This window comes from Dreissena polymorpha, chromosome 2 (assembly GCF_020536995.1).
Source record: "Dreissena polymorpha isolate Duluth1 chromosome 2, UMN_Dpol_1.0, whole genome shotgun sequence".
NCBI classification, from domain to species: Eukaryota; Metazoa; Mollusca; class Bivalvia; order Myida; family Dreissenidae; genus Dreissena; species Dreissena polymorpha.
In genome coordinates this window covers 65,997,645-66,024,477 of record NC_068356.1, presented here as the reverse complement: position 1 = coordinate 66,024,477, position 26,833 = coordinate 65,997,645, and the positions used below count along the sequence as shown (strand labels likewise).

Sequence of the window (26,833 nt, the reverse complement as noted above, 5' to 3'; positions counted from 1 at the left end):
GCTGAGGATGATGATGTTGACGATGACGTAATCAAAAACTACAGGATTCATCATCATCATTATCATCATCATCACCACCACCACATCATGATGATGATGATGATTAATCCTGTAGTTTTTAAAAGGAAGCTTTCTGTTTGTTTAACAGTAAATGTTCACATTTTAAATGTCGGTTGACATGAAGCATCCTTTAATTGTATAGTCTAATGTAAGCAGGCAACTTTTCATGCAAATAATTTTTTAATTAGTTCAATTACAAACTTTTAATTTTGTGTATAATGGTAAATCATTTTTGACACCTGTATTGCAAATGTAGAGATATTTTGCATAGGCGGCTCCATGGGAGCAGACGCGGCGTACCTCCCCCTCCCCCTAAAATCGCCAAAGTAAAGTCAATTCATTTGATGTTTCACGCATAACTAGATCAAAATCACATATTTAAACTTGTCAAAGCCTTCAAAATCACTAAAATCGTAAAACTATAAACTATGCACTTTTTTGGCATTATAAGAAGGTACTTTGATGAAAGTATATAAGGCGTGACATGCTCGAGAAGTTGTCAAAGCCTTCAAAATCACTAAAATCGTGGAGCTTACGGGGGGCTCGCCCCCTAGTCAACCTAGCAGGGATTTGCCCTGCACCCACCAGCAAATATTTCAATATCCCCCCCCCCTAACCAGAAATCCTGGAACCGCCCCTGTTTTGTCCACTTTATTGCGCTCAATTTTTAAAATGTGATTGCCATACAAATAACGGAACAACTAGTAAGTATCTGAAATTCAATATTGTTATTGTGATATTGTTCGTACCTAATATGTATATGCTAAAACAATTGTAATATAATGTGTTATAAAAACGTAGGAGCGCTTATAGCTGACACACTTATATATTTATATAAACGGGACTATTATTTTCAGAAAATAAAACTTACGAAGAAGACGAACATATTATGTATTCATTTGAATACATATACTATATATATATATATATATATATATATATATATATATATATTTATTTATTTATCACATACCATACCCTGTTTCCCATGTAATATAACCACTAAGAAATTTTTTATCTTACACATGTGTTATATACTTTTTAAGCGTTTTCATTGGCTTAGTTTTTGTTTTCGTTTGATAGACCAATAGCATTTTGTTATTTTGATGAAATGACGTTGCAACGTCAATTGACGTCACGAAATGTAAACAACATTCGGGATTTATCATTATGTTTGCTTAAATAGTTACTTAATTTGCTCATTTCAAAGCATGTGATAAAAATAATATGACACTCGTTGTCATATCAAACGATCATCATATTTTATTAAACTCGTCCAGGAAATTCGTTAGTAAGGTCGCCGAAGGCTCGCTTACTAACAAAATTCCTGAACTCGTTTAATAAAATATGGTATGATATGACAACTCGTGCCAGATCCTATATATATGAGATCACAGTTTAAGCACAGTATAATCACAGTTTAAATCACATAAATCAATCAAATGAGCAAATACAAAACATAAAAACAAACAAACTTAAACATACATGTATAACTATAAAAACGCGAGATCCGACTAGGAGCAAATATTCACACAACGATTGGAAAACGAAAATAAAACAAAAACTGAACGACAAAAACAGAAGTAATGTGACATAAATTTTCAAAATAATTAAAATATTCGCTAAAGCAAAAACTAGTCGCAGGTGTGCTTTCCAAAATAGCAACAAATTGATATTAAAATGATTGCCAAAACAATGGTTTAAATAGGGGTTAATACAATTCCTGATTGATTCGCACGTCCAAAATTAATGTTTGTCTGATTTTTTATGTCTGTACAGATTTGTAGCGTGTCTGTAAGTCTTGCCACAGTGACAGGCGTGCACAGCTCGTCCCTCGTGTTGGGACACGATGTGGTCCTGGAGACCCTGTTTGGATGTGTAGTGTAAACAGCACGTATCGCATTTGAAACTTGGTCTTGCTTCACAGTGCACGACTGATAAATGTTTTGCGACCTGTTGACGTGTGGCAAATCGCTTTCCGCACTCGTCACATTTCTCCCTAGCCTCCTCTCCATGTGTATGATTTCTGTTAAAATAATTATTCCATATAAGTATTAAGGTTTTCATACACTGTCCGTCAGTTAAATACGGCAAACGATCGGAGGAGCATCGTGGATGAGGTGCCATCAAGAAGTTCCGCATTTTATTCTCATTAAGAAACTATAACTCAACTTTCCAGAGAACACAATGTACTGGTTATTCACAGGAAATGTTTTGCCGAGTGTTTCTACTAGGATAAGGCTGTCATGCAACCGAGCTGACATTATTCGTGACTTATCTCTACACCCATGCGATTTATATACTTTTGTTGACGTTATGAAACGCAGAGTATTTTAAACATACTTTTTGTAGTTATATCCGTACTATACGAATAAATGACAACAATCGTCGTAAACATTATATTCAGTAGCATCATTAGACGTAGTGGTAACAGAATTAAATTAATGAATCACTCAAAGTGTGTGTAACGTTACAGCATATAATATGATACATCGTATATCGTAATAATTAGTGTTCAAAATATTTGAAGGTTTATTTCTAACGAGTAGAAACTGGTTCAAAATATTTAAATGTGTATTACTAGCAAGTAGAAACATGACATATCCTTGCATTCATGTTGGAGTAGACTAAGTTAACAAATTGAAACGTCAAAGATTATTTAACAAGGCATTCAATTGACGAAATGGTCAACGATTTTGACAAAGGACTTATATCACCTCAAATAGCCATTGAAATATGCCAGATGATGGGGTTACAGTAATGCCTTATTAGCATCAATCATACAAAGTTGCATCAGTCATACAAAGTATTGCACCGGGAATCGTAATCGTATTCAACTATAAGAATACATAAGAACTTTATATCACCACAAAAAATCAAACTAGATGTCTAGTGGGATTATTCGACAAGCGTGTAAATACATGAATAAATTGGTTTCTCCAGTACATTTAGCAATTCAACCAATCAACAATAAGCACGTGAAGAAACGGACACTAATGACCAATCAAAGTTATAAGGGATTTTTATGCAAATTAATCCTGCGGTTAGATTTGCCGTGTTTTCTTGACGTGGCGGCCATATTGGCCGCCGCGCTGTAAAATTGTATTTCACGAACATTAGCAAGCGTTGTATTAGAAAATATTCAACAGAAATAAATCGCGATGAAAACAGAAATGAACTTTGTAATTGTGTGTTCTCCACGAACAATACGTCATTACATTACATGTGAATATCAAAGGATATGCTATAGTGCCAACAAATTGTATGTTATACCTGTGCATCGTTAGCTTGTCCTTATCAAAATACATCTTCCCGCAACAGCGGTATGGTGCCTGTCCTTGATGCATTCGGACATGCCGATTGTAGCCGCTTCTAGATTTGAATTCCCTTCCACATTCAGAACAAAGCCGAGAGGCGATTGTTGTTTCCATATCCGCCTGAAAATAATTGGTTAAACTTCTGAACACATTTTGCGCATAAACACTTTTACATTTTTAAAACTATACAGTAAAACTGACATGAAGCAATTAGCGGGAATACGTTTGAATTTTACCTTACCATGAATAAAACCTTAATAATAATTGGGTTAACGCATAAACGTAGTGGTGTCAGGCTAAATGACATCACATGTATATGTGTATGCTGACGTCATAATGGTATACATCCACAATTATAAACAAGTACTAGAATAACGGAATGGGGACACAGTGCGCATGCGTGGAAGTGATAAGTCGCGTTTTTCAAAACTTATAAAATATACGAAATTTAGTGATTTATAGAATACATAAATAGTGAAAATTGGATTGTACTGGACTACAAATATACCGGTAACACCTTACTCATCTTATACAGTACAGAAAACATGAAAATGACAGTAAAGTCAGCATAAACAAACGATGGTCGGAAAACGTAGGTTGTATATGGATAGCCATTTGTAATTTTGTAAACAGCATTGCTCAGTGAAAACTCGAAGTGCACGAGATATTCATGCTCTAGTACCCTATGACACTCAATCCACGCACAATAAATGTTCAGCTATACTGAGCAAAATTAAAATGTAAACACATGTAGAGAGATGTCAGATATATCCAAAAGAAAGCATAGTGATTCCAGTGGAAGTGAATTAGACACCAGTATACAACAACAAAAAGACAAACAAACAATTAAACAAAAGAAAAAGAAAGGTAAAACACAAGAAATCATTACAGAAGAAATTGAAGTGACCATGGCAGAAACAGACATAAAAAAGGAATTGGCAGCAATAAACGAAAAGATTACAAACCTTTGTTCAGGAACAAACTCAGTCCTTAAACAAGTCATTGTGGATACAATTACCCTCATGAAAGACGATATTTTAAAATCTGTAATGCACAAGCTTGATATTCTTGAAGGCAAGCTCTTCGAAAAGGAGAAAGAGAATGACAACCTCAAAAGTAAAATAAACCAGCTAGAAAAACAATTAGTGACAACTAAAGAAGATGAAGCCCAAAACATCACAAACTTAAAGAAAATCCTGCATGATAAAACTGGTCAGTTAAACGATCTCGAACAATACGGGCGTAGAAACAAGATACGCATCTCTGGTATCTCTGAAAGTTTAGAGAAAAACACAAATGAATCTGCTGAAACAACCACCAATAAGATTTTACATATATTGAACGAAAAATTCCCAAAGATAAACTTACAAGAATCAGACATTGATATCGCCCACAGATTAGGAAAACCCAAAGACGGTCATTCACGTCCTATTATAGTAAAATTCGTATCAAGGCTGAAAAGAAATACCATCATGTCAAACAGACGAGAATTTAAAGGGACTGACATCTTCTTAAATGAGGATTTGACTCAAATCAACCAGAAAGTTCTCATGGCAATAAAGAGGACCAAATCTGACCAAGAAGCAGTCTGGTCGTGGGACGGGAAAGTACACCATAAAAGTGCAAGTGGGGACATACGAGTGATCCAGTTTGCCGAGTACAGAAACCTCATTGATATGAACATGTAAACATAACCTTATCATTGTGCTGAAGTATACAGATGAACCGAGATGACATTGCAGAGCGTTGAACAGACACACACGTCAAGCGTAGATAATATCCGCTGCACTTTGGCTGATTATATCCAGCATATAGTTCATACACATATTTTGTAACCCCAGCTCAAACGAATGCCAGTTTGTAAAAATATCATAATCATGTATATACATTGACAAATCAGTGAATATAATCGATAATAAAACTTCTTCAAAGTATGACATATCTCATAACGCTATACTAATATTGTTAACAATAGCATTAGAATGGTATTGATGAATTAATATCAAAATGGAAACAAATATTAAATGTAGCTCAAAAATCGTGTATAAACGTGTATGTGCGTTAATGTGTACAGACATGCTTAGTGTAAAACAAGTGGGCATGGCTATATATTAAGTTTTAGTCTCAATAATTATAATTTTAATAATTAATTAAAATTGATATATTAAACATTTAATGTAACTTAATTTAAACGCATGCGTGTTAAAACGTGTATGAGTGTTAAGATATATATACATGAATAGTTGTAAAAAAGAAGGTAAGGTTATATATATACATGTAGTATGGGCGTAAACGTATATATAAATGTTTAGTTGTAAACGAGTAGATAACGTTATATACAAATGTGTATATACTCGGTCCATATAAACACATAATGTGTAGTAAACATATTTAACTGTCATTGGTTAAACCTATCACCATATAAACACATAATGTGTAGTAAACATATTTAACTGTCATTGGTTAAACCTATCACGTAGAAAGTTAACAGTACGTGAGAAATATCACCAATGTTTATACTCTGGTTGTAAGTTGTTGTCTGAACCAAATTGAAGCGCGCTGTATCGAACATGTTTTTAATTGATCATGCAAGTATATTATACGAATACAAATAATACGAACTGAGAGTTTGAAATTACTTGAAAATTATCGAAAAACGCTTTTTAAAAAAAGTGCTTGCTGTATACACTTACTTATTTTAAAAAAGAAGCGCGAATATAATAGTATGATGTGGCACTTTGATAAGGTAACACTTTTTTTTCACAGCGCATCAGTTATTTTTCAGTGTTTTTGCATTGTTTTACTCTTAAGCATATTCAGAATTGTCGTTCCATGTTGTTTTGCATTTTTACAACTTGTTTGCGACATCCACGTAGTATTGTAAATGAATCTTCTATTTTTGAAATTTGTAAGAGGATACAGACATACTGCTGTTGTTGTTGTTTTGTTGCTGTAATTTTTTAAGGATATAAAAAAATGCATGCTGTTGTATGTTTTATAATATTTCTGTAACAGTAAATATTCAAAATGCTACAATAAGAAACTAAAAATGTTTAAATTTTGTATACTTTAAATTTAAATGCAATTAGACTTAAATATAAATAAATTGTTTACTTATACGAAAAACTCAAATTAACTACCCTTCAATTACATTGATACTAATGCAACACAATAATTAATTTAAATCAAAAGCATAAAGTAAAATGAGCACTATAAAATATAACAGATACATGCCTAAATTATTATTACACAGCTGGTACAACTATTTTATCTCTATAAATAAGGTGACACTTTACATGCGGCGTAGCCATAATGTAACATTTGTTAGAAACTTATGTTATGTATTAAAAACAACAAGCGCTCTAAAAAATGCGCACTAATATACCATTGTAATTAAATGCACTATAATATATGATAAAGTTTATCAAGAACAACGATGTTAAAAAACCTGATGTTGTATGTTTATAATATGTCTGTAACAGCAAATATCCAAAGTACTTTCATATTTTTATATTAATTAAATTTAATTTGAAATCTAGATTTAATTATAAATAAATTGTTTACTTATACGAACATTCAAATTAACTACCTTTCTTTTACATGATTATTAGTGCAACAATATATGTAATTTACGTTATGTAAATACAACTATTTTATCTCTATAAATAAGGTGACACTTTACATGCGGCGTAGCCATAATGTAACATTTATTGTTAGAAACTTATGTTATGTATTAAAAACAACAAGCGCTCTAAAAAATGCGCACTAATATACCATTGTAATTAAATGTACTATAATATATGATAAAGTTTATCAAGAACAACGATGTTAAAAAACCTGATGTTGTATGTTTATAATATGTCTGTAACAGCAAATATCCAAAGTACTTTCATATTTTTATATTCATTAAATTTAATTTGAAATCTAGATTTAATTATAAATAAATTGTTTACTTATACGAACATTCAAATTAACTACCTTTCTTTTACATGATTATTAGTGCAACAATATATGTAATTTACGTTATGTAAATTAAAACATTGCATAGCGTCAAATGAGGCTTATAAAACATATAATTTACATGCCTTAATTATAAACTATCAAGAAAACTCTAACTACCTATACATTTTTTTTCTTGGAATAAAACAATTAGAGCAAACAATTGTTACAAAAATCCCTACCAAGAAAATGGTGTGAAAATAGGTAAAGATAGGCATGCATTTTAGCAGAACACGTTATGATCTCTTTGTCCACTTTTGTTTTTCGCATTTTGTCATGGACAAAGGGATACTTAAAACGTGTATGCATAGTCGTTTTCTATTGTTGTTCTATTTGTCACATTTATCGTGTTAATTTGTGTATTAACGTTCCTTTTCTACGTTATCATTTTGTTTTTTTTGTTTTTTACTTTTTGATACAAATCTTTTCTACATCCATCTCATATTACTATTGAACTACCTCAAATAATTTGCAAACATTTCATGTGTAATTTTAAACATGACATTTTGCACTAGTAAATAATGTTTTTACACAATAAGACGATCTACGTTTTTACGACCACAATACAAAATGATTTCTTTCTATCTCAATATAAAAACGCAATATGCGTTCACACAACAATTGTTTTGCCATAAAAACTATGCACACTATATAAACAATCATCGATGGAATCCTTAATATCAACAGTTAATGTTCGCGGTTTAAGCAATAAAAACAAAAGATTACACATTTTTGAATGGCTTAAAGGTTTAAATCACTCAATATACATGCTACAGGAGACCCACTTATCAAAAGATAATTTTGAAAAATGGAAACAGGATTGGCCCGGGAAATTCGTTTATAGTGGAAATAAAACAAACAGCGAAGGGGTTGGGATTTTTATTCACCCTAAAAGCAATATAGAAATTATCCAAAGCACAGAAATTATAGAGGGTCGATTACTTTCTGCCGATATTAAAATTCAAAATAAAATTATCACATTAATTAACGTTTACGGACCAAATTCTGACGACATAACACTTTTTAATAATCTACAAAATTACCTGCTCAAGCATAATGAAAAATCATACATCGTAGGTGGAGACTTTAATACTGTCTTGAACACAAATATAGATAAGAAGAATGGAAGTAATAAAACACACTCAAAATGCAGAAATATTCTTCTAAATATAATATCGACATGCGAACTAACAGATATTTGGAGAACTAAACACCCAGAAAAATTACAATATACCTGGCATTCAAATACAAAACCACCAATACATTGTAGACTTGATTATTTCCTGATATCTGAAAACTTATGTAACTTAATCAATATATGTAGCATAAAACCTGGATATAAAACCGACCATTCTCTAGTATATTTATCAATCAACGAATCTCTTTTAGGAAAAGGCCCAGGTTATTTCAAATTAAATAACTCTATTTTATTAGATATTGAATATCAAGAAAAGATTAAGATAAGTATAAACGATGTGGTAAATGCTAACCCAGACTCAAATCCAAATACAATTTGGGAAATTATAAAAGGTACTGTACGAAATGAAACTATTAAATATACGCCCTACAAAAAGAAACAAACCCAAATAGAAGAAAACACATTGGAAGAGGAGATTCGCCTGATCGAAAAACAAATGGTTTGCAATAATAATAATAATAGTAATAATAATAATAATAATAATAATAATAATAATAATAATAATATAAATAACAATAACGACGAGCTTTCAGAATTAATCAAACAAAAACAACTGAAACTAGAACAAATTTATGAAACAAAAATAAATGGTTCAATACTTAGAGCTAAAGCTATCAAAATAGAAAACAATGAACATAATACAGCCTATTTTGCAAACCTAGAGAAGAGAAATGCCGAAAGAAAAGCAATTAATACACTTCTCGAAAATGGTAAAACACTTAAAACAAAGGATGAAATCATGGAAGCCGAAGTAAGATACTATAAAAACCTGTTTAAAAATGATTTACCAGAAGAAAAAGATGATAACATTTTTTTCAGCACTGAAATTAAAACATTAACCAACGAAAGCAAACAATTGTGTGAAGGAAAACTTAACGAATATGAATGCGGAATTGCACTGTTAGAAATGAGTAACAACAAAAGCCCAGGTTCAGATGGCCTAACAGTCGAGTTTTATAAAATGTTTTGGAACACGCTGAAGCCCTATTTTATAAATTCAATAAATTATTCGTTTGGTAAAGGCGAACTTACTGAGTTGCAAAAACAAAGTATTATCACACTTCTACCTAAAGCAGGAAAAAATTTAGATTATCAAGCAAACTGGAGACCTATAAGTTTATTAAATACAGACTATAAAATTGCTACAAAAACCATCGCGAACCAAATTAAAAAATGCCTACCTGAAATTATATCCTTTGACCAAACCGGATTTATGAAAAATCGATACATTGGAGAAAATGTCCGTTTGATATTTGATGTAATAGAACACCTAAATGTAAAACAAAAACCTGGACTGTTATTTTTTGCAGATTTTGAAAAAGCTTTTGATAGCCTTAACCATTCATTTATACTAAAATGTCTTAAGAAATTGAATTTTGGGTCAAGCCTGATTAAATGGGTCGAAGTATTTTACACTAACATAAAAAGTCTAATCATAAACAATGGGCATCTTTCAGATAGTTTTGAAATAAAAAAAGGAGTCAGACAAGGCTGTCCATTATCATCCACATTATTTATTATATGCTTGCAACTATTGTCAAACTAGATTGAGCAAAATAGCAAAATTAAAGGCATAAATGTATTGGGAAAAGAAATAAAACAAACCTTCTTCGCCGATGACGCAACTTTTTTCATCAATGGATGCGAGCAATCATTTAGAGCATTGGTGGAAACCCTAAATGAATTCAAAAAGATATCAGGCCTAAACCTTAATACCGCGAAATCAACGATATTACGAATTGGATCCTTGAACAAAACCAACATCAAATTCTGCAATGAAAGACCTTTTATTTGGACATCTCAAGAAGCAAAAACTTAAGGAATTACTTTTTGTAACCAAAGTGAGTTGAATTTACAAAATAATCTAATCCCAAAGCTAAATGAGTTTAACACATGTTTAAAACAATGGCAACACAGGAAACTTACCTTAATGAGCAAAATTACTGTCATTAAAACTTTTGCGTTGCCAAAATTAATCTACCCATTTTCAGTTTTACCGAACCCATCGAGCTCAATACTGAGTATATTTAACTTTACATGGGACAACAAGCCGGACAAAATTAAAAGAAAAACTTTATATAAAAAGTATGAAAGTGGTGGTTTAAACCTTACAAACATTAATAAATTCTTAACTTCAATAAAAAGTAGCTGGATAAAAAGATATTTAGACTCAGAAAACTGTGGTAAATGGAAACTTTTATGGGACTTGATATTAAATAAATATTGAAACGAACTAATTTTTGAAAGCGAACTTAGTGAAAAAACTATAACAGAAATAAGCGGAGGTAACACTTTTTTCCACGACGTCATTACATCGTGGTCTGCAGCAAATACAATATACAAGTCACGACATTCACAAAAACGCATCAAAAAGGAAATAATATGGAATAACAAGTCAATAACAGCAAACGGAAAAACATTATTTTATCGCGATTGGTATGACAGAAGGATAAAATACATATATCAACTTTTTGACTTTAGAAATAAAACCATGTATAATTTTGAAAACATTAAATACCTCTACGACATCAATAACAATGATTTTATGAAATTCAATACCCTAATCACATCAATCCCAAAAGAATATAAAACTGAAGAAAGCATTTATGACCTCGATATCAATCAACCAGACGAAACGTTGTCAAAAGCAATAATCAAAACAAAATATCCTAATAAATTCATATACAATATTCAGTTACAAAACGAGGACAATGACATTCTTGAAAACAAATGGAACACGAATTTTACCGATATAGACTCAACCACTTGGAAAAAATCCATATTGTTCCCCACATTTCAACCATCGACATGTCTTTACGCAGCTTTCAATATAAATTTATCATGCGAATCGTCCCCACAAACACATATCTTTTTAAATGCAAACTAAGCAACAGCACATTATGTGATTTCTGTCAATCACATATTGAAACAATAGACCACTTATTTTGGGAGTGTCAACACATTCAAATAATATGGAAAAAGATGGAAACGTTTCTTGCCAGTAAAAACATATTAATTGAAATAAATAAAACTCATGCTTTCTTTGGATGCACTGAGAAAAAACTGCACTCTGATGTTTTTAACTTTATTGTGATACTATTAAAATCTTTTATATTTAAAATGAAATACAAAAAATGCATACCAACCTTTCCTCACTTTATTGAATACCTAAATACGAGAATAAAAATTGTATCTGAGATTGCCCTTGTAAAAAATAAATATGAACAACACCAAAAAAAAATGGATTCAATTTAGGTGAATCATACATTCTACAAACCACAAATAATGCTACCCAGACAAATTTTATGTCAAAACAATTTAATAAAAAAATCCTTCTAAAAACAATAACAAATACTTACAACAATTCCATTGAAACAAATCTTGTTGTAAAATATTTTCTTTACTTTTTCTAGATATAAAACCTCTATGTTTAGTAAACATAAATTATTAGTTTTATGTTTTTGCTATAAATCACAAAGCTCTTTATCTAACATTGGCAATGTAAACAATTTTTAAAATATAATCACGCATACGCTAAATATTTGATATGTTATAGTTCAAAATGTACATTATTATCATACACTTTCTTATGTTTTTCCGTATTCTAGTAATTATGGATGTAAACTACAATGTAAAGAAATGTGAAAAATAAATGAATAAAAAAAAAAAAGAATAACGGAATGTTAACTAACGAAGCAGTGTACAAAATAAAAACAACACCAATCAATGACGTAATAATCCGACGTTACGTAGCAGTAGCTTTACTTTAATGTAACAAATTGACCACCACATTAAACCGTGAAGTATTTTGTTGAGGCTATAATGTGACATAAAAAGATAAACCCGGTTGCTTAAGCAGTAACCATATACGATAACTATCCATACGCACATAAGTTTTAGATAGGTAAAAAATTTACAAACCGTTACTGCACAAATCAAACGATGACGGCACAGTTTATAAACAGACAATAAAGGCGAGTATCAATTTTATTATACAATAGAATTTAACAAAAACAAGAGGGCCGTGATGGCCCTGTATCGCTCCACTGCTCTGCTGAAAAAAGGCTTAAACAACAAGGGCTGTTTGTAAAACATGCATGCCCCTCCCCCCATATGGGCTCTCCATTGTATTGACAGCCATTGTGTAAATATGTTTTTTGTCACTGTGACCTTGACCTTTGACCTAACGACCTGAAAATCAATAGGGGTCATCTGCGAGTCATGATCAATCTACCTATCAAGTTTCATGATCCTAGGCATAAGCGTTCTTCAGTTATCATCCGGAAACCATGTAACTATTTCGGGTCACCGTGACCTTGACCTTTGACCTAGTGACCTGAAAATCAATAGGGGTCATCTGCGAATCATGATCTATGTACCTTTGAAGTTTCATGATCCTAGGCATGAGCGTTCTTGAGTTATCATCCGGAAACCATTTTACTATTTTGGGTAACCATGACCTTGACCTTTGACCTAAAAATCAATAGGGGTCAACTGCGAGTCATGATCAATCTACCTATCAAGTTTCATGATCCTAGGCATAAGCGTTCTTGAGTTATCATCCGGAAACCATTTTACTATTTCGGGTCACCATGACCTTGACCTTTGACCTAGTGACCTGAAAATCAATAGGGGTCATCTGCGAGTCCTGATCAATCTACCTATAAAGTTTCATGATATTAGGCATAAGCGTTCTTGAGTTATCCGGAAACCATTTTACTATTTCGGGTCACCGTGACCTTGACCTTTGACCTAGTGACCTCAAAATCAATAGAGGTCTTCTGCAAGTCATGCTCAATCTTCCTATGAAGTTCCATGATCCTAGGCCCGAGCGTTCTTGAGTTATCATCCGGAAACCACCTGGTGGACGGACCGACCGACAGACCGACCGACCGACATGTGCAAAGCAATATACCCCCTTTCCTTCGAAGGGGGGCATAAATATTCTCTGCATTTGCAAATACTTAAATATAGGCCCTATTTAAGCACATGTACACTTTAGTGACCCTCTGGGCTTGGTCAAATTTAACCCCAGAGGCATAATTTGAGCAAACTTTGAAGAGGACTACTATAAGCGTATATAATGTGTAATTTTGTGACCCGCGGGTCAGGGTCAAATTTGACCCAAAGGGCATAATTTGAACAAAACTTGGTAGAGGACTATGAGATGTTACTGCATACCAAATTTGTAAGCCATAGTCTGAATGGTTTTCAACAATTAGATTTTTAAAGATTTCACAAAATAGGCGCTTTATAAGTGTTTATTCAATTTTGTGACCCCCAGGGCAGGGTCTAAGTTGACCCCAGAGGCATTATTTGAACAAAATTTGGTAGAGATTTATTAGATGTCACTACATACAAAATTTGGTAGCCCTAGGCCCAATGGTTATGGACAAGATTTTTCACAAAATAGGCCCCATATAAGCGTATGTTCAGTTTTGTGACCCCCCGGGAAGGGTCAAATTTGACCCCAGGGGCATAATTTGAACAAACGTGGTAGAGAACTGTTAGATGTCACTACATACAAAATTTGGTAGCCCTACGCCTTATGGTTAAGGGCAAGAGATTTTTTAAAGTTTTCACAAAAAAGGCACTATATAAACATATAATCGATTTTGTGGCCCCCAGGGCAGGGTCAAATTTGACTCCTGGGGTATAATTTGAACAAACTAAGTGGAGGACTATACAATGTCACTACATACCAAATTGTGTAGCCCTAGGCTTTATGGTTATGGACAAGATTTTTTTTAAAGTTTTCACAAAATAGGCAATATAAGCATATGTTTAATTTTGTAACCCCCGGGCAGATTCAAATTTGACCCCAGGGATAAAATTTGAACAAATTTGGTAGAGGACTATAAAAAGTCACAACATACCAAATTTGATAGCCCTAGGCCCAATGGTTATGGACAGAAAGATTTTTGAAGTTTTCACAAAATAGGCCTTATATATGCATATGTTCCATTTTTTTGATCCCCTGGGGCAGGGTCAAATTTGACCCCAGGGGCATAATTTGAACAAACCTGATAGAAAACTATAGGATTTCACTACATACCAAATTTGGTAGCCCTAGGCCCAATGTTTATGGACAAGAAGATTTTTAAAGTTTTCACAAAATATGCCTTACATAAGCGTATGTTCACTTTTGTGACCCTCGGGGCAGGGTCAAATTTGATCCCAGGGGCACTACATACCAAATTTGGTAGCCCTATGCAATACGATTATGGACAAGAAGATTTTTGAAATTTTCCCACAATAGGCCTTATATAAACATATGTTCAATTTTGTGACCCTCGGGGCAGGGTCAAACTTGACCCCAGGGTCATAATTTGAACAAACTATGTAGAAGACTATAAGATGTCACTACATACCAAATTTGGTTGCCCTACCCCCAATGTTTATGGACAAGAAGATTTTGAAAGTTTTCAAAAAATAAGACCTTTATAAGCATATATTCAAAATTTGTGACCCCCGGGGCAGATTCAAATTTGACCCCAGGGGTATAATATGAACAAACTAAGAAGAGAACTATTAAATTTCATTACATACCAAATTTGGTAGCCCTATACCATACAATTATGGACAAGAATATTTTTAAAGTTTTCACAAAATAGGCCTTATATGAGCATTTGTTCAATTTTGTGACCCTCGGGGCAGAGTCAAACTTGACCCAAGGGGCATAATTTGAAAAAAAACTTGGTAGAGGACTATAAGATGTCACTACATACCAAATTTGGTAGCCCAAGGCCCCATGGTTATGGATAGAAAGATTTGAAAAGATTTCACAAAATAGACCCTATATAAGCATAAGATCAATTTTGTGACCCCGGGGCAGGGTAAAATTTGACCCCAGGGGCATAATTTGAAGAAATTTGGTAGAGGACTATAAGATGTCTCTACATACTAAATGTATTAGCCCTAGGCCCAATGGTTATGGACGAGAAGATTTTGAAAGTTTTCACAAAATAGGCCTTATATAAGCAGATGTTCAATTTTGTGACCCCCGGGGCAGGGTCAAATTTGACCCCAGGGGCATAATTTGAAGAAATTTGGTAGAGGACTATTAGATGCCTCTACATACCAAATTTGATAGCCCTAGGCCCAATGGTTATGGACGAGAAGATTTTGAAAGTTTTCACAAAATAGGCCTTATATAAGCATATGTTCAAATTTGTGACCCCCAGGGAAGGGTCAAATTTGACCCCAGGAGCATAATTAGAAGAAATTTGGTAGAGGACTATTAGATGTCTCTACAGACCAAATTTGATAGCCCTATGCCCAATAGTTACAGACGAGAAGATTTTAAATGTTTTCACAAAATAGGCCTTATATAAGCATAAGTTCAATTTTGTGACCCCCGGGGCAGGGTCAAATTTGACCACAGGGGCATAATTTGAAGAAATTTGGTAGAGGACTATTAGATGTCTCTACATACCAAATTTGATAGCTCTAGGCCCAAAAGTTATGGACGGGAGATTTAGAAAGTCGTCACAAAATAGGCCTTCTATAAGCATGTGTTCAATTTTGTGACCCCCAGGGCAGGGTCAAATTCGAACCCAGGGGCATGATTTGAAGAAACTTGGTAGATGACTTTTAGATGTCTCTACAAACCAAATTTGATAGACCTAGGCCCAATGGTTATGGACGAGAAGATTTTGAAAGTTTTCACAAAATAGGCCTTATATAAGCATATGTTCAATTTTGTGACCCCCGGGGCAGGGTCAAATTCGATACCAGGGGCATAATTTGAAAAATTTGGTAGAGGACTATAAGATGTCTCTACATACCAAATTAGATAGCCCTGGGCCCAATGGTTATGGACGAGAAGATTTTGAAAGTTTTCACAAAATAGGCCTTATATAAGCATATGTTCTATTTTGTGACCCCCGGGGCAGGATCAAATTTGACTCCAGGGGCATAATTTGAAGAAATTTGGTAGAGGACCCTAAGATGTCTCTACATTCCAAATTTGATAGCCCTAGGCCCAATGGTTATGGACGAGAAGATTTTGAAAGTTTTAACAAAATAGGCCTTATATAAGCATATGTTCAATTTTGTGACCCCCGGGGCAGGGTCAAATTTGACCCCAGGGGCATAATTTGAAGAAATTTGGTAGAGGACTATTAGATGTCTTAACATACCAAATTGTATAGACCTATGCCCAATGGTTATGGACGAGAAGATTTTGAAAATTTTCACAAAATAGGCCTTAAATAAGCATATGTTCAATTTTGTGACCCCCGGGGCAGGATCAAATTAGACCCATGGGGCATAATTTGAAGGAATTTGGTAGAGGACTATTAGATGTCTCTACATACCAAATTTGATAGCCCTAGGCCCGATGGTTATGGACGAGAAGATTTTGAAAGTTTTCACAAAATAGGCCTTATATAAGCATATGTTCAATTTTGTGACCCCCGGGGCAGGGTCAAATTTGACCCCAGGGGCATAATTTGGAGGAATTTGGTAGAGGACTATTAGATGTCTCTACATACCAAATTTGATAGCACTAGGCCCAATGGTTACGGACAAGAAGATTTTGAAAGTTTTCACAAAAAAGGCCTTATATAAGCATATGTTCAATTTTGTGACCCCCGGGGCAGGGTCAAATTTGACCCCAGGGGCATAATTTCAAAAAATTTGGTAGAGAACTATTAGATGTCTTTACATACCAAATTTGATAGCCCTAGGCCTAATGGTTATGGACGAGAAGATTTTGAAAGTTTTCACAAAATAGGCCTTATATAAGCATATGTTCAATTTTGTGACCCCCGGGGCAGGGTCAAATTTGACCCCAGGAGCATAATTTGAAAAAATTTGATAGAGGACTATTAGATGTCTCTACATACCAAATTTGATAGCCCTATGCCCAATGGTTACAGACAAGAAGATTTTGAACGTTTTCACAAAAAAGGCCTTATGTTCAATTTTGTGACCCCCGGGGCAGGGTCAAATTTGACCCCAGGGGCATAATTTGAACAAATTTGAAAGAGGTTTACCGCAGGAACATTCCTGTGAAATTTCATCAGAATTGGACCAGTAGTTTAAGAGAAGATGTTTTAAGGAAAAGTTAACGCACGCACGCACGCACGCACGACGGACACAGGACCATGACATAAGCCCCGCTGGCCTCTGGCCAGTGGAGCTAAAAAAGAAATTACCAATCGTTATAACAAATACAATATGTGGCTTTATTTATATATGAGTCATATACATTTGAAAAGAAAGGTATTCTAAAATTTTTAGTCGATGATTAATATCTAGCATAACATTTGAACGAACACGTTTCACAACAGTGTCATATTGCATAATAGCATTGAAAAAAAAACACGAATATGAATAAGGCAGTGGCTAGCCGTACGGCCCCGTACGACTAGCCTATAATACAAGTACACAAATTCTTCATCTGTTTCGGCTTCCTTTCATGTAATACGGTTTCTAATATGATTCTTTAATTAGTCGACGTTCCTAAGTAAGGCGTGAAGAACTGTTTTTAATGAGTTGCGGCATTTATATTATAAAATTCAATGACGGCAACCGTCAAAGGTAGGTCTTAGAAATTGAGTTACGCAAATAATGTAGTTATTTATAAGACAATTGATAAATAGATGGTTTCCTACAAGCAATCTATCAGTTCTGTGGAATGTTGGGGGAAAATTCTCCACTTATGGTGCATTAATAGGCAAAATTGAAATGTACAAGCGTTCAAATTGTGTACAGTTTTACAAACGTAGTTCAGGGAAAATTGAGGCTGCTAAAAGCAGATTTATCGCTGTTCTTCCATGATATGTCTCTTTGATTAAGTATTTGTACGTGTGTGTGCTTTCCCGTCCGTTCGTAACGCATATGCTTAAAACTGATTTCTACAGCTGAAAAAAGACAATTATCATATGACAAATTATGAAATCTATTTCATTTGTCTTCTTATTTCTGCTCTAAAACATATATTGCAAGTACTCGCTAGACCCATTCAACTGGAGGTTTCTAACGACTATATAAACTCTAAGTTTGCAGCACAAATAAGATATGAGCAACTTCATATGTCCTACATGCGAACAACAAAAACACTGATAAGCCTGTGTATTCACACTGTCTAATCAGCGTCTTTGTTTCCGCCGCATTTATTTTTGGCGAAATAAATTTACATTTTCATATCTCCCTTTTTACACCATTTCTATACTATGCACGAATCGGATTTCCAACCACGAAAAAACATAAACCAGACTGCAGATTCCGTGACGACGACTACACGAGCTAGTCTAAAAAAGGCTATACATTTTGGAATTTCACTAAGTACAGCTCATTGGGTCATTGTCGACCTGAAATGGCCCACAAGTCACCCGGGGGTGACTGACTAGAAGCCGATTCTTGTCACCCTTGGTTGACTTCAAGCCGATCCATGTCACCCTTGGTTGACTTCAAGTCGACCGGGTGACTAGAATCGGCTTGAAGTCACCCCAGGATGACGTGATTCGGCTTCTTGTCACCCCCGGGTGACTTGGGGGCCATTTCAGGTCGACTATGACCCAATGAGCCTAACGCATTGTGTCATTGTCGTCCTTAAATGGCTTGAAGTCACCCTGGGGTGACTAGAAGCCGATTGATGTCACCCTAGGGTGACTTCAAGCCAATTCATGTCACCCTGGGGTGACTTCAAGCCGACCGGGTGACGAGAATCGGCTTGAAGTCACCCCAGGGTGACATGAATCGGCTTCTAGTCACACCCGGGCGACTTCAATCCATTTCAGGGCGACAATGGCCCAATGAGCCTAAGTACATGTAGCTAAAACAAATGCACTGATTATCTTGCGGGACGTATATGCAGCGAAAAACAATTATCATCTAATCAGTCTGCGTGGTAGCACACAATTTTAAGTATATGTATTAGCACGATTTCTCATGACGAATGGCAAAGAAATCTGCACGTAGAGCAATATATAATCAATAGAATCGGCCAGACAGTTCCTATAGAAAAGGATATACGTACAGAGCCGTATGATTAGCCAACATAGGCTAGTCGAACGGGGCAGTACGGCTAGCCACTGTCTATGAATAAACGGTAACTATATATTTTACATGACAAAATATGACTCTAAAAATAGTGTACCGTTATTAGCTATATTATCTGCTATGAAATAAATACATAATTGGTAGCTGTTTGTTTGTGATTACGTGAAACGAAACTTGTTTAACTTAAGAGCAGTCGTCTCTCCTGATGAAAGATTGAACAAGTTGGCAAAATCCATAAGGCGCTAACATGAGACCTCAAGAAACAAACTTATATAGAGTTAACAATCTTTTACAACAGACTCATTAGGAAATTTGTCCCTACACATCGTAATTACGTCTTTTCACAAAACCATAGTCTTTTAACTAAGCCTTGACCCTTTTTAAGCCCATGTAATCTGAATTCCAGCTCATCCGATATAGTTGAGGGACAAATTATCTTACCAATATTCATAAAAATTGTACAATACATTTGGCTCTACATTTGTCACAAGTGTTTTCTTTAATTTGACATTGACACTTAATGCTTGACTCCATGTGACACAGGTTCGAGTTAAGACGAGATATCATTTGGACAAATGTATCGGCAACGTTTTATGAATATTTGGCAAGACTGTGAATATATTGATAGAAAGCTTTTCATTTAGTTTGACCTGATGACAAAGTTTTAGACCGCACGTGAACCAGTTTCTAGCATGGGCGAGATTTAATTGGGACGAATATTCTGACCAAGTTTCAAGACAATTGTATTTGCAAGCGTTTCTTTTTATGTGCCCTATTTCCACTATATTTAATTATATACGCCATGGATAAGGGTGGATCATAAATTTGGCGGCAAGTATCGTCCCTTGTAGAGGAGAACCCAATTGTTAAACTAGAAATGGCGCGGCCGACTCGTATCCCTACGCCGCAACTTTTGCCTCACGGGTCAGATCAAAATTCCAAATAGTGCACTGTCGCTCCTAGCTACCATGTGTTTAAAGGGATCTTTTCACGTTTTGGTAATTTGATAAAAACTGAAAAGTTGTTTCAGATTCGCAAATTTTCGTTTTAGTTATGATATTTGTGAGGAAACAGTAATACTGAACATTTACCAAGGTCTAATATAGCCATTATATGCATCTTTTGACGATTTTAAAAACCTGAAAATTATAAAGCGTTGCAACGCGAAACGATTCAATGATTTGGAGAGTTCTGTTGTTGTCGTTTAATTTTGTGAAACTACGAAGATTGCTTATATAAAGTATAAAATACGTCGTCTATGTAAAGTTGACAGGATGGCCGAGCGGTCAAATAGGTTTTTACTCCAGGACTCCGAGGGTCACTGGTTCGAGCCCTGCTGCGGGCTACTTTTTTTCCTTTTTATTTTATTTTATTCTTGATTTTTTACTGGAGCTTTTTAGATCAAATGTTTACATTTATAAATATAAAGCATTTACTGACAAACTTCAAAACATGCCAAAATCTGTGAAAAGGCCCCTTTAAGTTTCAAGGTTCTAGTGCTAATAGTGTAGGAGGAGATAGTGGCCAGGACGGCGGAGATAAACACGTAATACCAATTCGGAGCGTGGGGATAAGCTGATAGATAGCGAAACAACAATGAAATACTGGGTGGCAATTCCTTCCATATTGCTAAAAAAGAAAATTTCATATCTAAACTACTCGAGGTTTAACTCACACAGATAAGTAATCCTACCAAAAACTTGTATGCAATATATCTACAGAAAAGGTGTATAATTCATAAAAATTTGAAAAATATTACGTTGCATAATATACAATATACAATATACAAAAATGATTATTCTCAAGGGTAGGGATTGAAGGAACTGTTATAAATGAATAACTCTTCATTGTCGCACATGAAAATGTATTCACATAAACTGCATGTCTAAGCCTCAAAGGATAACGGTGTGATAAGAAAGTAACTGTATATATGCAACGCATTTTTAATTTAAAAAAAAATTGCCAAACATGCATTCTTCGCATTTGGTTTAACTTATAAGTATGGAAAGCGATGGGTTATTCGCATATATGTTATTCCAAATGAAGATTTGAATATCTTTTTTTTTATTTTGCACATGATTGAATGTGTTTTTCCAAACAATTTTTCCATGTGAAAAATTGTCCACATATATTGCAGGAAAACTTTGGTGTCTCATGAAGCATTTTGTGTTGCTTTAAGTATCTCTGGTGACTGAATGTTTTATTACATATTTCACATTTATGAAATCCCTTGTATCTATTAATGATGCATGCTGTCATGTGGCGCTCCAGAGAATGTTTATACCCAAAATGCCGTCCACATGTTTGGCATTCATGTGATTTCTGGCTTGTATGTTTAGCGATGTGTGCAACCAGAATACGTCGAGATGAATACTTTTTACCACACATTTCACATTCAAACTTGCGCGAAGTAATATTCTGGTGCCTGACTTCTTCGTGCCTTTTCAGCCAATATGGCTTGCTGAAACATTTTCCACAATGGGAACACATATGTTTGTTTGGCTCATGTGACTTGATGTGCTGTTTAAGTCCGTCTCTGTTAAAGAATTCTTTGTTGCATATTTCACATTTAAAAGCACGCGGGCCATGAAGAGGGATATGGTATATTAGTCCTCTTTTACTTTTAAAAACCTTATTACAGATACTGCAACAATATTGTTTATCATTGTCTGAGAGAACCTTCATCTGAAAATACATAAAAAGAACATTAAAACAAATAGTCATATCAAAATGTTAGAGATTTTGAACTCCATACTGTGACATGTCATAAAAATGTCCAAAAGAATTTCCATTATTATGTATAGCACATGAAAAAATGCACACTTATGTGAGAAACACAATTTTAAATGCCCTTTTCTATGTCTTAATGTAGCAGAGGTTTAACATTTAAAATAAATTATAACAAGAGCTCCGTAGTCAGAGACTGATGACCCCCCAGACAGGGCATTGACACAGTGACATTGACCTTTGAACTAGTGACACTGATTTCGATAGACGCACATGTTCAGTATCAAGCAAAAGTGTCTATACATTGATGAGTTATTGATCAGAAACGTTTTTCACACTTATTGTGTCAGTGACCTTGCCCTTTCCACTAGTGATCCCAATTTCAATAGGGGTAATGTACTGCCCAAGGCCAATGCACATGGGAAGTATCAAGTCATTTTATTTACGAGTTATTGCCCTGAAACGATTTTCACTTATTGTGACAGTAACCTTGACCTTTGACCTAGTGACCCCAATTTTATTAGAGGTCATCTACTGTCCAAGGCCATTGTACATGTGAAGTCAAGTCAATGGGTCAATTTGTTGACGAGTTATTGATCTGAAACAATTTTCACACTTATTGTGACAGTGACCTTGCCTTTTGACCAAGTGACCCCAATTTCTGTAGAGGTCATCTACTGCCAACGCCAATGCACATGGGAATTATCAAGCTAAATGGTGAATAAGTTGACGAGATATTAATTGAAAACGCTTTCACACTGAGTGTGACAGTGACCTTGCCCTTTGACATAGTGACCCCAATTTTAGTAGGGGCCATCTATTGTCCACCGCAATGCACATGGGAAGCGTCAAGCCAATTTGAAAATGCGTTCACTAGTTATTGGTTTGAAATATTTTTCACTCCAAGAATGGCAGTGACCTTGACCCATTACCTAGTGACTCCAATTACAAAAGGATTCATCTACTGGAAAAGGCAAATACACATGGGAAATATCCAGCCAATTGGTCAATATGTTCCTATGTTATTGATCGGAAACAACTTTCACTCTTACTTTGACAGTGACCTTGACTTAGTGACTCCAATTTCAACAGAGGTCAAAGACTTGCAAAGGCCAATGCACATGGGAAGTATCAAGCCAATGTGTCAATCCGTTCACAAGTTATTGATTGGAAACGATGTTCACATTTATTGTGACAGTGACCTTAACCTTTGACCTAGTGATTGCAATTTCAATAGAGGTCATCTACTGCGACAGACAGACCGACATCAATCATAAAATATACACACTCTTCTTTGAAGGGGGGCATAAAAGAAATTCCCACATAAACTTTTTCTACATCGTTTGCCAGATGTCTTTAGCCAACGAAAGTAGTGAAAGGCTGAAGTATTCATACAAATAACATATCCTTCTTTAACAGCACCAGAAATGTACACAGGAAAGTTTCTAAAAAACTTCAAAATTCCTCCCGTATATTCACTGGAAATTTCTGGTTACTCCATCAATTGGAGGTTAAAATAATGGATAGGGCAAACATCCGCACAAATCTTAAGTCAAAGCTGATAAAAAAATGGACTTGGTGATTAAACAAAATTATTTAATGCTTTCCGGTGGTTTATAAAGAAATATCAGTGAAATAAAACAGATATTTCACTGTTTTAAACAGTAACCAATAACAGTGAAAAATAAAAATATTTTTCACTGTTTTACTGTGAAATGACGTGATTTTTTCAACGAATAGATGTCATAAGTCCAGCAAAATTATCCAGTTAAACTCTCTTACAATGTTAATAAACATTGCAAAAAGCGTCAAATAAAAAGAAAAATTGTTGGATTCGATGGAATATCAATTTTATTTCACTCGTTATCATAAACAATACATATTTTTACGAGTGGCGCAAATATTTTTTTATATGATCACTCGTGAAATAAAAATCGATATTCCATCGAATCCAACAAATATCCTCTATATCCTCAGAAACTTTAAGCTAAAAGCGGAACAACGTATGTTCGCCCAGCAATGTTAGAGGTAAGAGACGACGGGAAAATATTACATCATTCTAACAAGGCACGTGCCAAATTTCATATAAACAAAGAAGAAAATCGCCCATGGGTTATTCTGCAACAAATTATGGGCGGAGCTTATACACTGAAAGCACGCGCTGTAGCTAAACAAAACATGCCGATACATTTTCCACCAGCAGAAATGAAATGTTTTTTTTCCATCCAGTTTGGCTGTTATTGAGGGCGGAGATCTGATCGACAGAACAGCCGAAAGCTATTTTTATGGGCGGAGCTTCACATAAAATAGTATGCAAGAAAAATAAGATACATTCTGTAAATCTTTAGTAAAAATCGTGTTAGAATCGAAATAATTCGTGTACGTTATAGCTTGTTGTCGAATAACCCACGGCCGGAAGTTTAGATGCGTGGTTTCAAATCACTCGTGCTTCGCAATCGTGATTTAATCCCTACGCATCTAAACTTCCGGCCGTGGGTTATTCGACAACAAACTATAACGTACACGAATTATTTCTTAAATAAAGTTATCCTTTTTGAACAATGTTTGCATAAGATTTGCAAGAGGAACTGCTTAGGGGTGGTTACAACATTGAAGCGCACTTTTGTAGACGTTTGCGACAGTGGCACGAGGCAGAAGATCAGCCAGGTATTCCAGCTTTTGTAAAGTGTTTAAGATCACTCAAACTAAAAGCAAGGCGGGATGAACAGGTATGACTGTTACGCATTTCTTCCACGTTCTGACTAGAGCTTTGTCACAGACGTGACGGATACCCACACATGCTGCATTGTCACAGAATTGTTTGCATACTGTCTTTACAAAACAAGAGAAGCTAATTTATTAAGATTCTTAAGAATCATTATGCCATTATCAGTTATGGCCATTTTGACATTTAAACTCTTGAATTCTTTCGCATGACACGCCGTTTAATGACTGTGAACACAATTAATATACAGAGTCATCTTAAAATCTCACAATTTATGACATAGTTATGGCCTGGACATGCTCATTTATGGCCATTTGTAACTGTTGAACTCCAGGTGTGACCTTGACCTTGGAGATATCGACGTAATTCTTTCGCATGACACACCGTCCAATGTTTTTGAACAAATGCACCGTGTAATTTTAAAATCTCACAATGAATGACATAGTTATGGCCCGGACATGATCATGTATGGCCATGTTTGACCTTTGAACTCAAAGTGTGACCTTGACCTGGGAGATATCGACGTAATTCTTTCACATGTCACACCGTCCAATGTTTTTGAACAAATGTACCGTGTAATTTTAAAATCTAACAATGAAGGACATAGTTATGGCCCATACATGATCATTTATGGCCAATTTGACCTTTGAACTCAAAGTGTGACCTTGACGTTGCAGATATCGACGTAATTCTTTTGCATGACACACCGTCCAATGATGGTGAACGAATGTGCCTAATAATTTAAAAATCTCACAATGAACGACATATAGTAATGGACCGGACAAGATCATTTATGACCATTTTTTGACCTACATGTATGAACTCAAATTGTGGCCTTTACCTTAGAGATATTGACGTAATTCTTTCGCATGACACACCGTCCAATCATTGTAAACAAATGTACCGAGTCATTTTAAAATCTCACAATGAATGACATAGTTGTGGCTAGGACAAGATCATTTATGGCCGTTTAAATCAAAGTGTGACTTTGGCATGACACACCGTCCAATGATGGTGAACAAATATGCCAAATGATTTAAAAATCTCACAATAAATGGCATAGGTATGGCCCAGAAAAGCTCATTTATTGCAATTTTTGACCTTTGAACTCAACGTATGACATTGACCTTGGAGATATTGACGTAATTCTTTCGCAAGACACATCGTCCAATGATGGTGAACAAATGATTTTAAAAACTCAAAATGAACGACATAGTTATGGCCCGAATACGATCATTTATGGCCATTTTTGACCTTTTAACACAAAGTGTGACCTTGAACTTTGAGATCTTGATGTAATTCTTTCGCATGACACACCGTGAAATGACGATGAACAAATGTGCCAAATTATTTTAAAGTCTCACAATAGTTTACAAAGTTATGGCCCGGACAAGCTCATTTATGGGCAACTCCAAGTGTGACCTTGACCTTGGATATACTTCTTTCGCATGACTAACTGTCTCATGATGGTGAATACCTTAGTGTTCAAATTAAAAGATTATTGTAAAATAAGATAAAGGGGAATATTAATAATTGAAAAGCTAAAATATTACCTATGAAATTAAATAAAATATAATTTAAAATTATAAATTAAAAAATATATATATAAACAAGAGGGCATCAGGCCCTAAGGCGCTCACCTGAAAGCCAAAGGAACTAGACTATTCTGAAAAAATGCAAGCTGATTCAAGATTATTTTGGACCAAAAAAGTGACTTTTAACATGTTTTTTTATATTTGACCTTGTGACCTAGTTTTTAAGCTCATATGACCCAGTTTCAATCTCTGGCAAAATTTC

General features: G+C 34.7%; 2 protein-coding genes across 2 annotated transcripts in view; both read right to left on the bottom strand.

The window, feature by feature from the left end:
• Positions 1-1,008: 1,008 nt before the first annotated feature.
• LOC127867393 (zinc finger protein 2-like) lies at positions 1,009-5,740 on the bottom strand. Its single transcript, XM_052408518.1, has 3 exons — positions 5,073-5,740; positions 3,334-3,497; positions 1,009-2,086 (listed from the first exon to the last, which is right to left on the bottom strand). Exons 1-3 carry the CDS (start codon positions 5,112-5,114, stop codon positions 1,807-1,809), a joined length of 486 nt encoding a protein of 161 aa, XP_052264478.1. The 5' UTR covers positions 5,115-5,740; the 3' UTR covers positions 1,009-1,806.
• A 15,691-nt stretch (positions 5,741-21,431) lies between these two features.
• The window catches only part of LOC127867390 (gastrula zinc finger protein XlCGF8.2DB-like), a 47,659-nt gene continuing 42,257 nt past the window's right edge, over positions 21,432-26,833 (bottom strand). The window contains exon 4 of the mRNA XM_052408513.1: positions 21,432-22,269. Within this exon, the coding sequence (XP_052264473.1) occupies positions 21,649-22,269 (621 nt within the window). The 3' untranslated portion in view covers positions 21,432-21,648. The remainder of the gene's footprint in view (positions 22,270-26,833) is intronic.

Bases quoted from the DNA above. Each gene is read 5' to 3' on its own strand.
- LOC127867393 (XM_052408518.1), bottom strand. From the start codon at position 5,114: ATGTCATCTCGGTTCATCTGTATACTTCAGCACAATGATAAG. The intron at 3,498-5,072 runs GTTATGTTTACA...AATTATTTTCAG, and splicing joins TACTTCAGCACAATGATAAG to GCGGATATGGAAACAACAAT. The intron at 2,087-3,333 runs GTATAACATACA...TTATTTTAACAG, and splicing joins GACAAGCTAACGATGCACAG to AAATCATACACATGGAGAGG.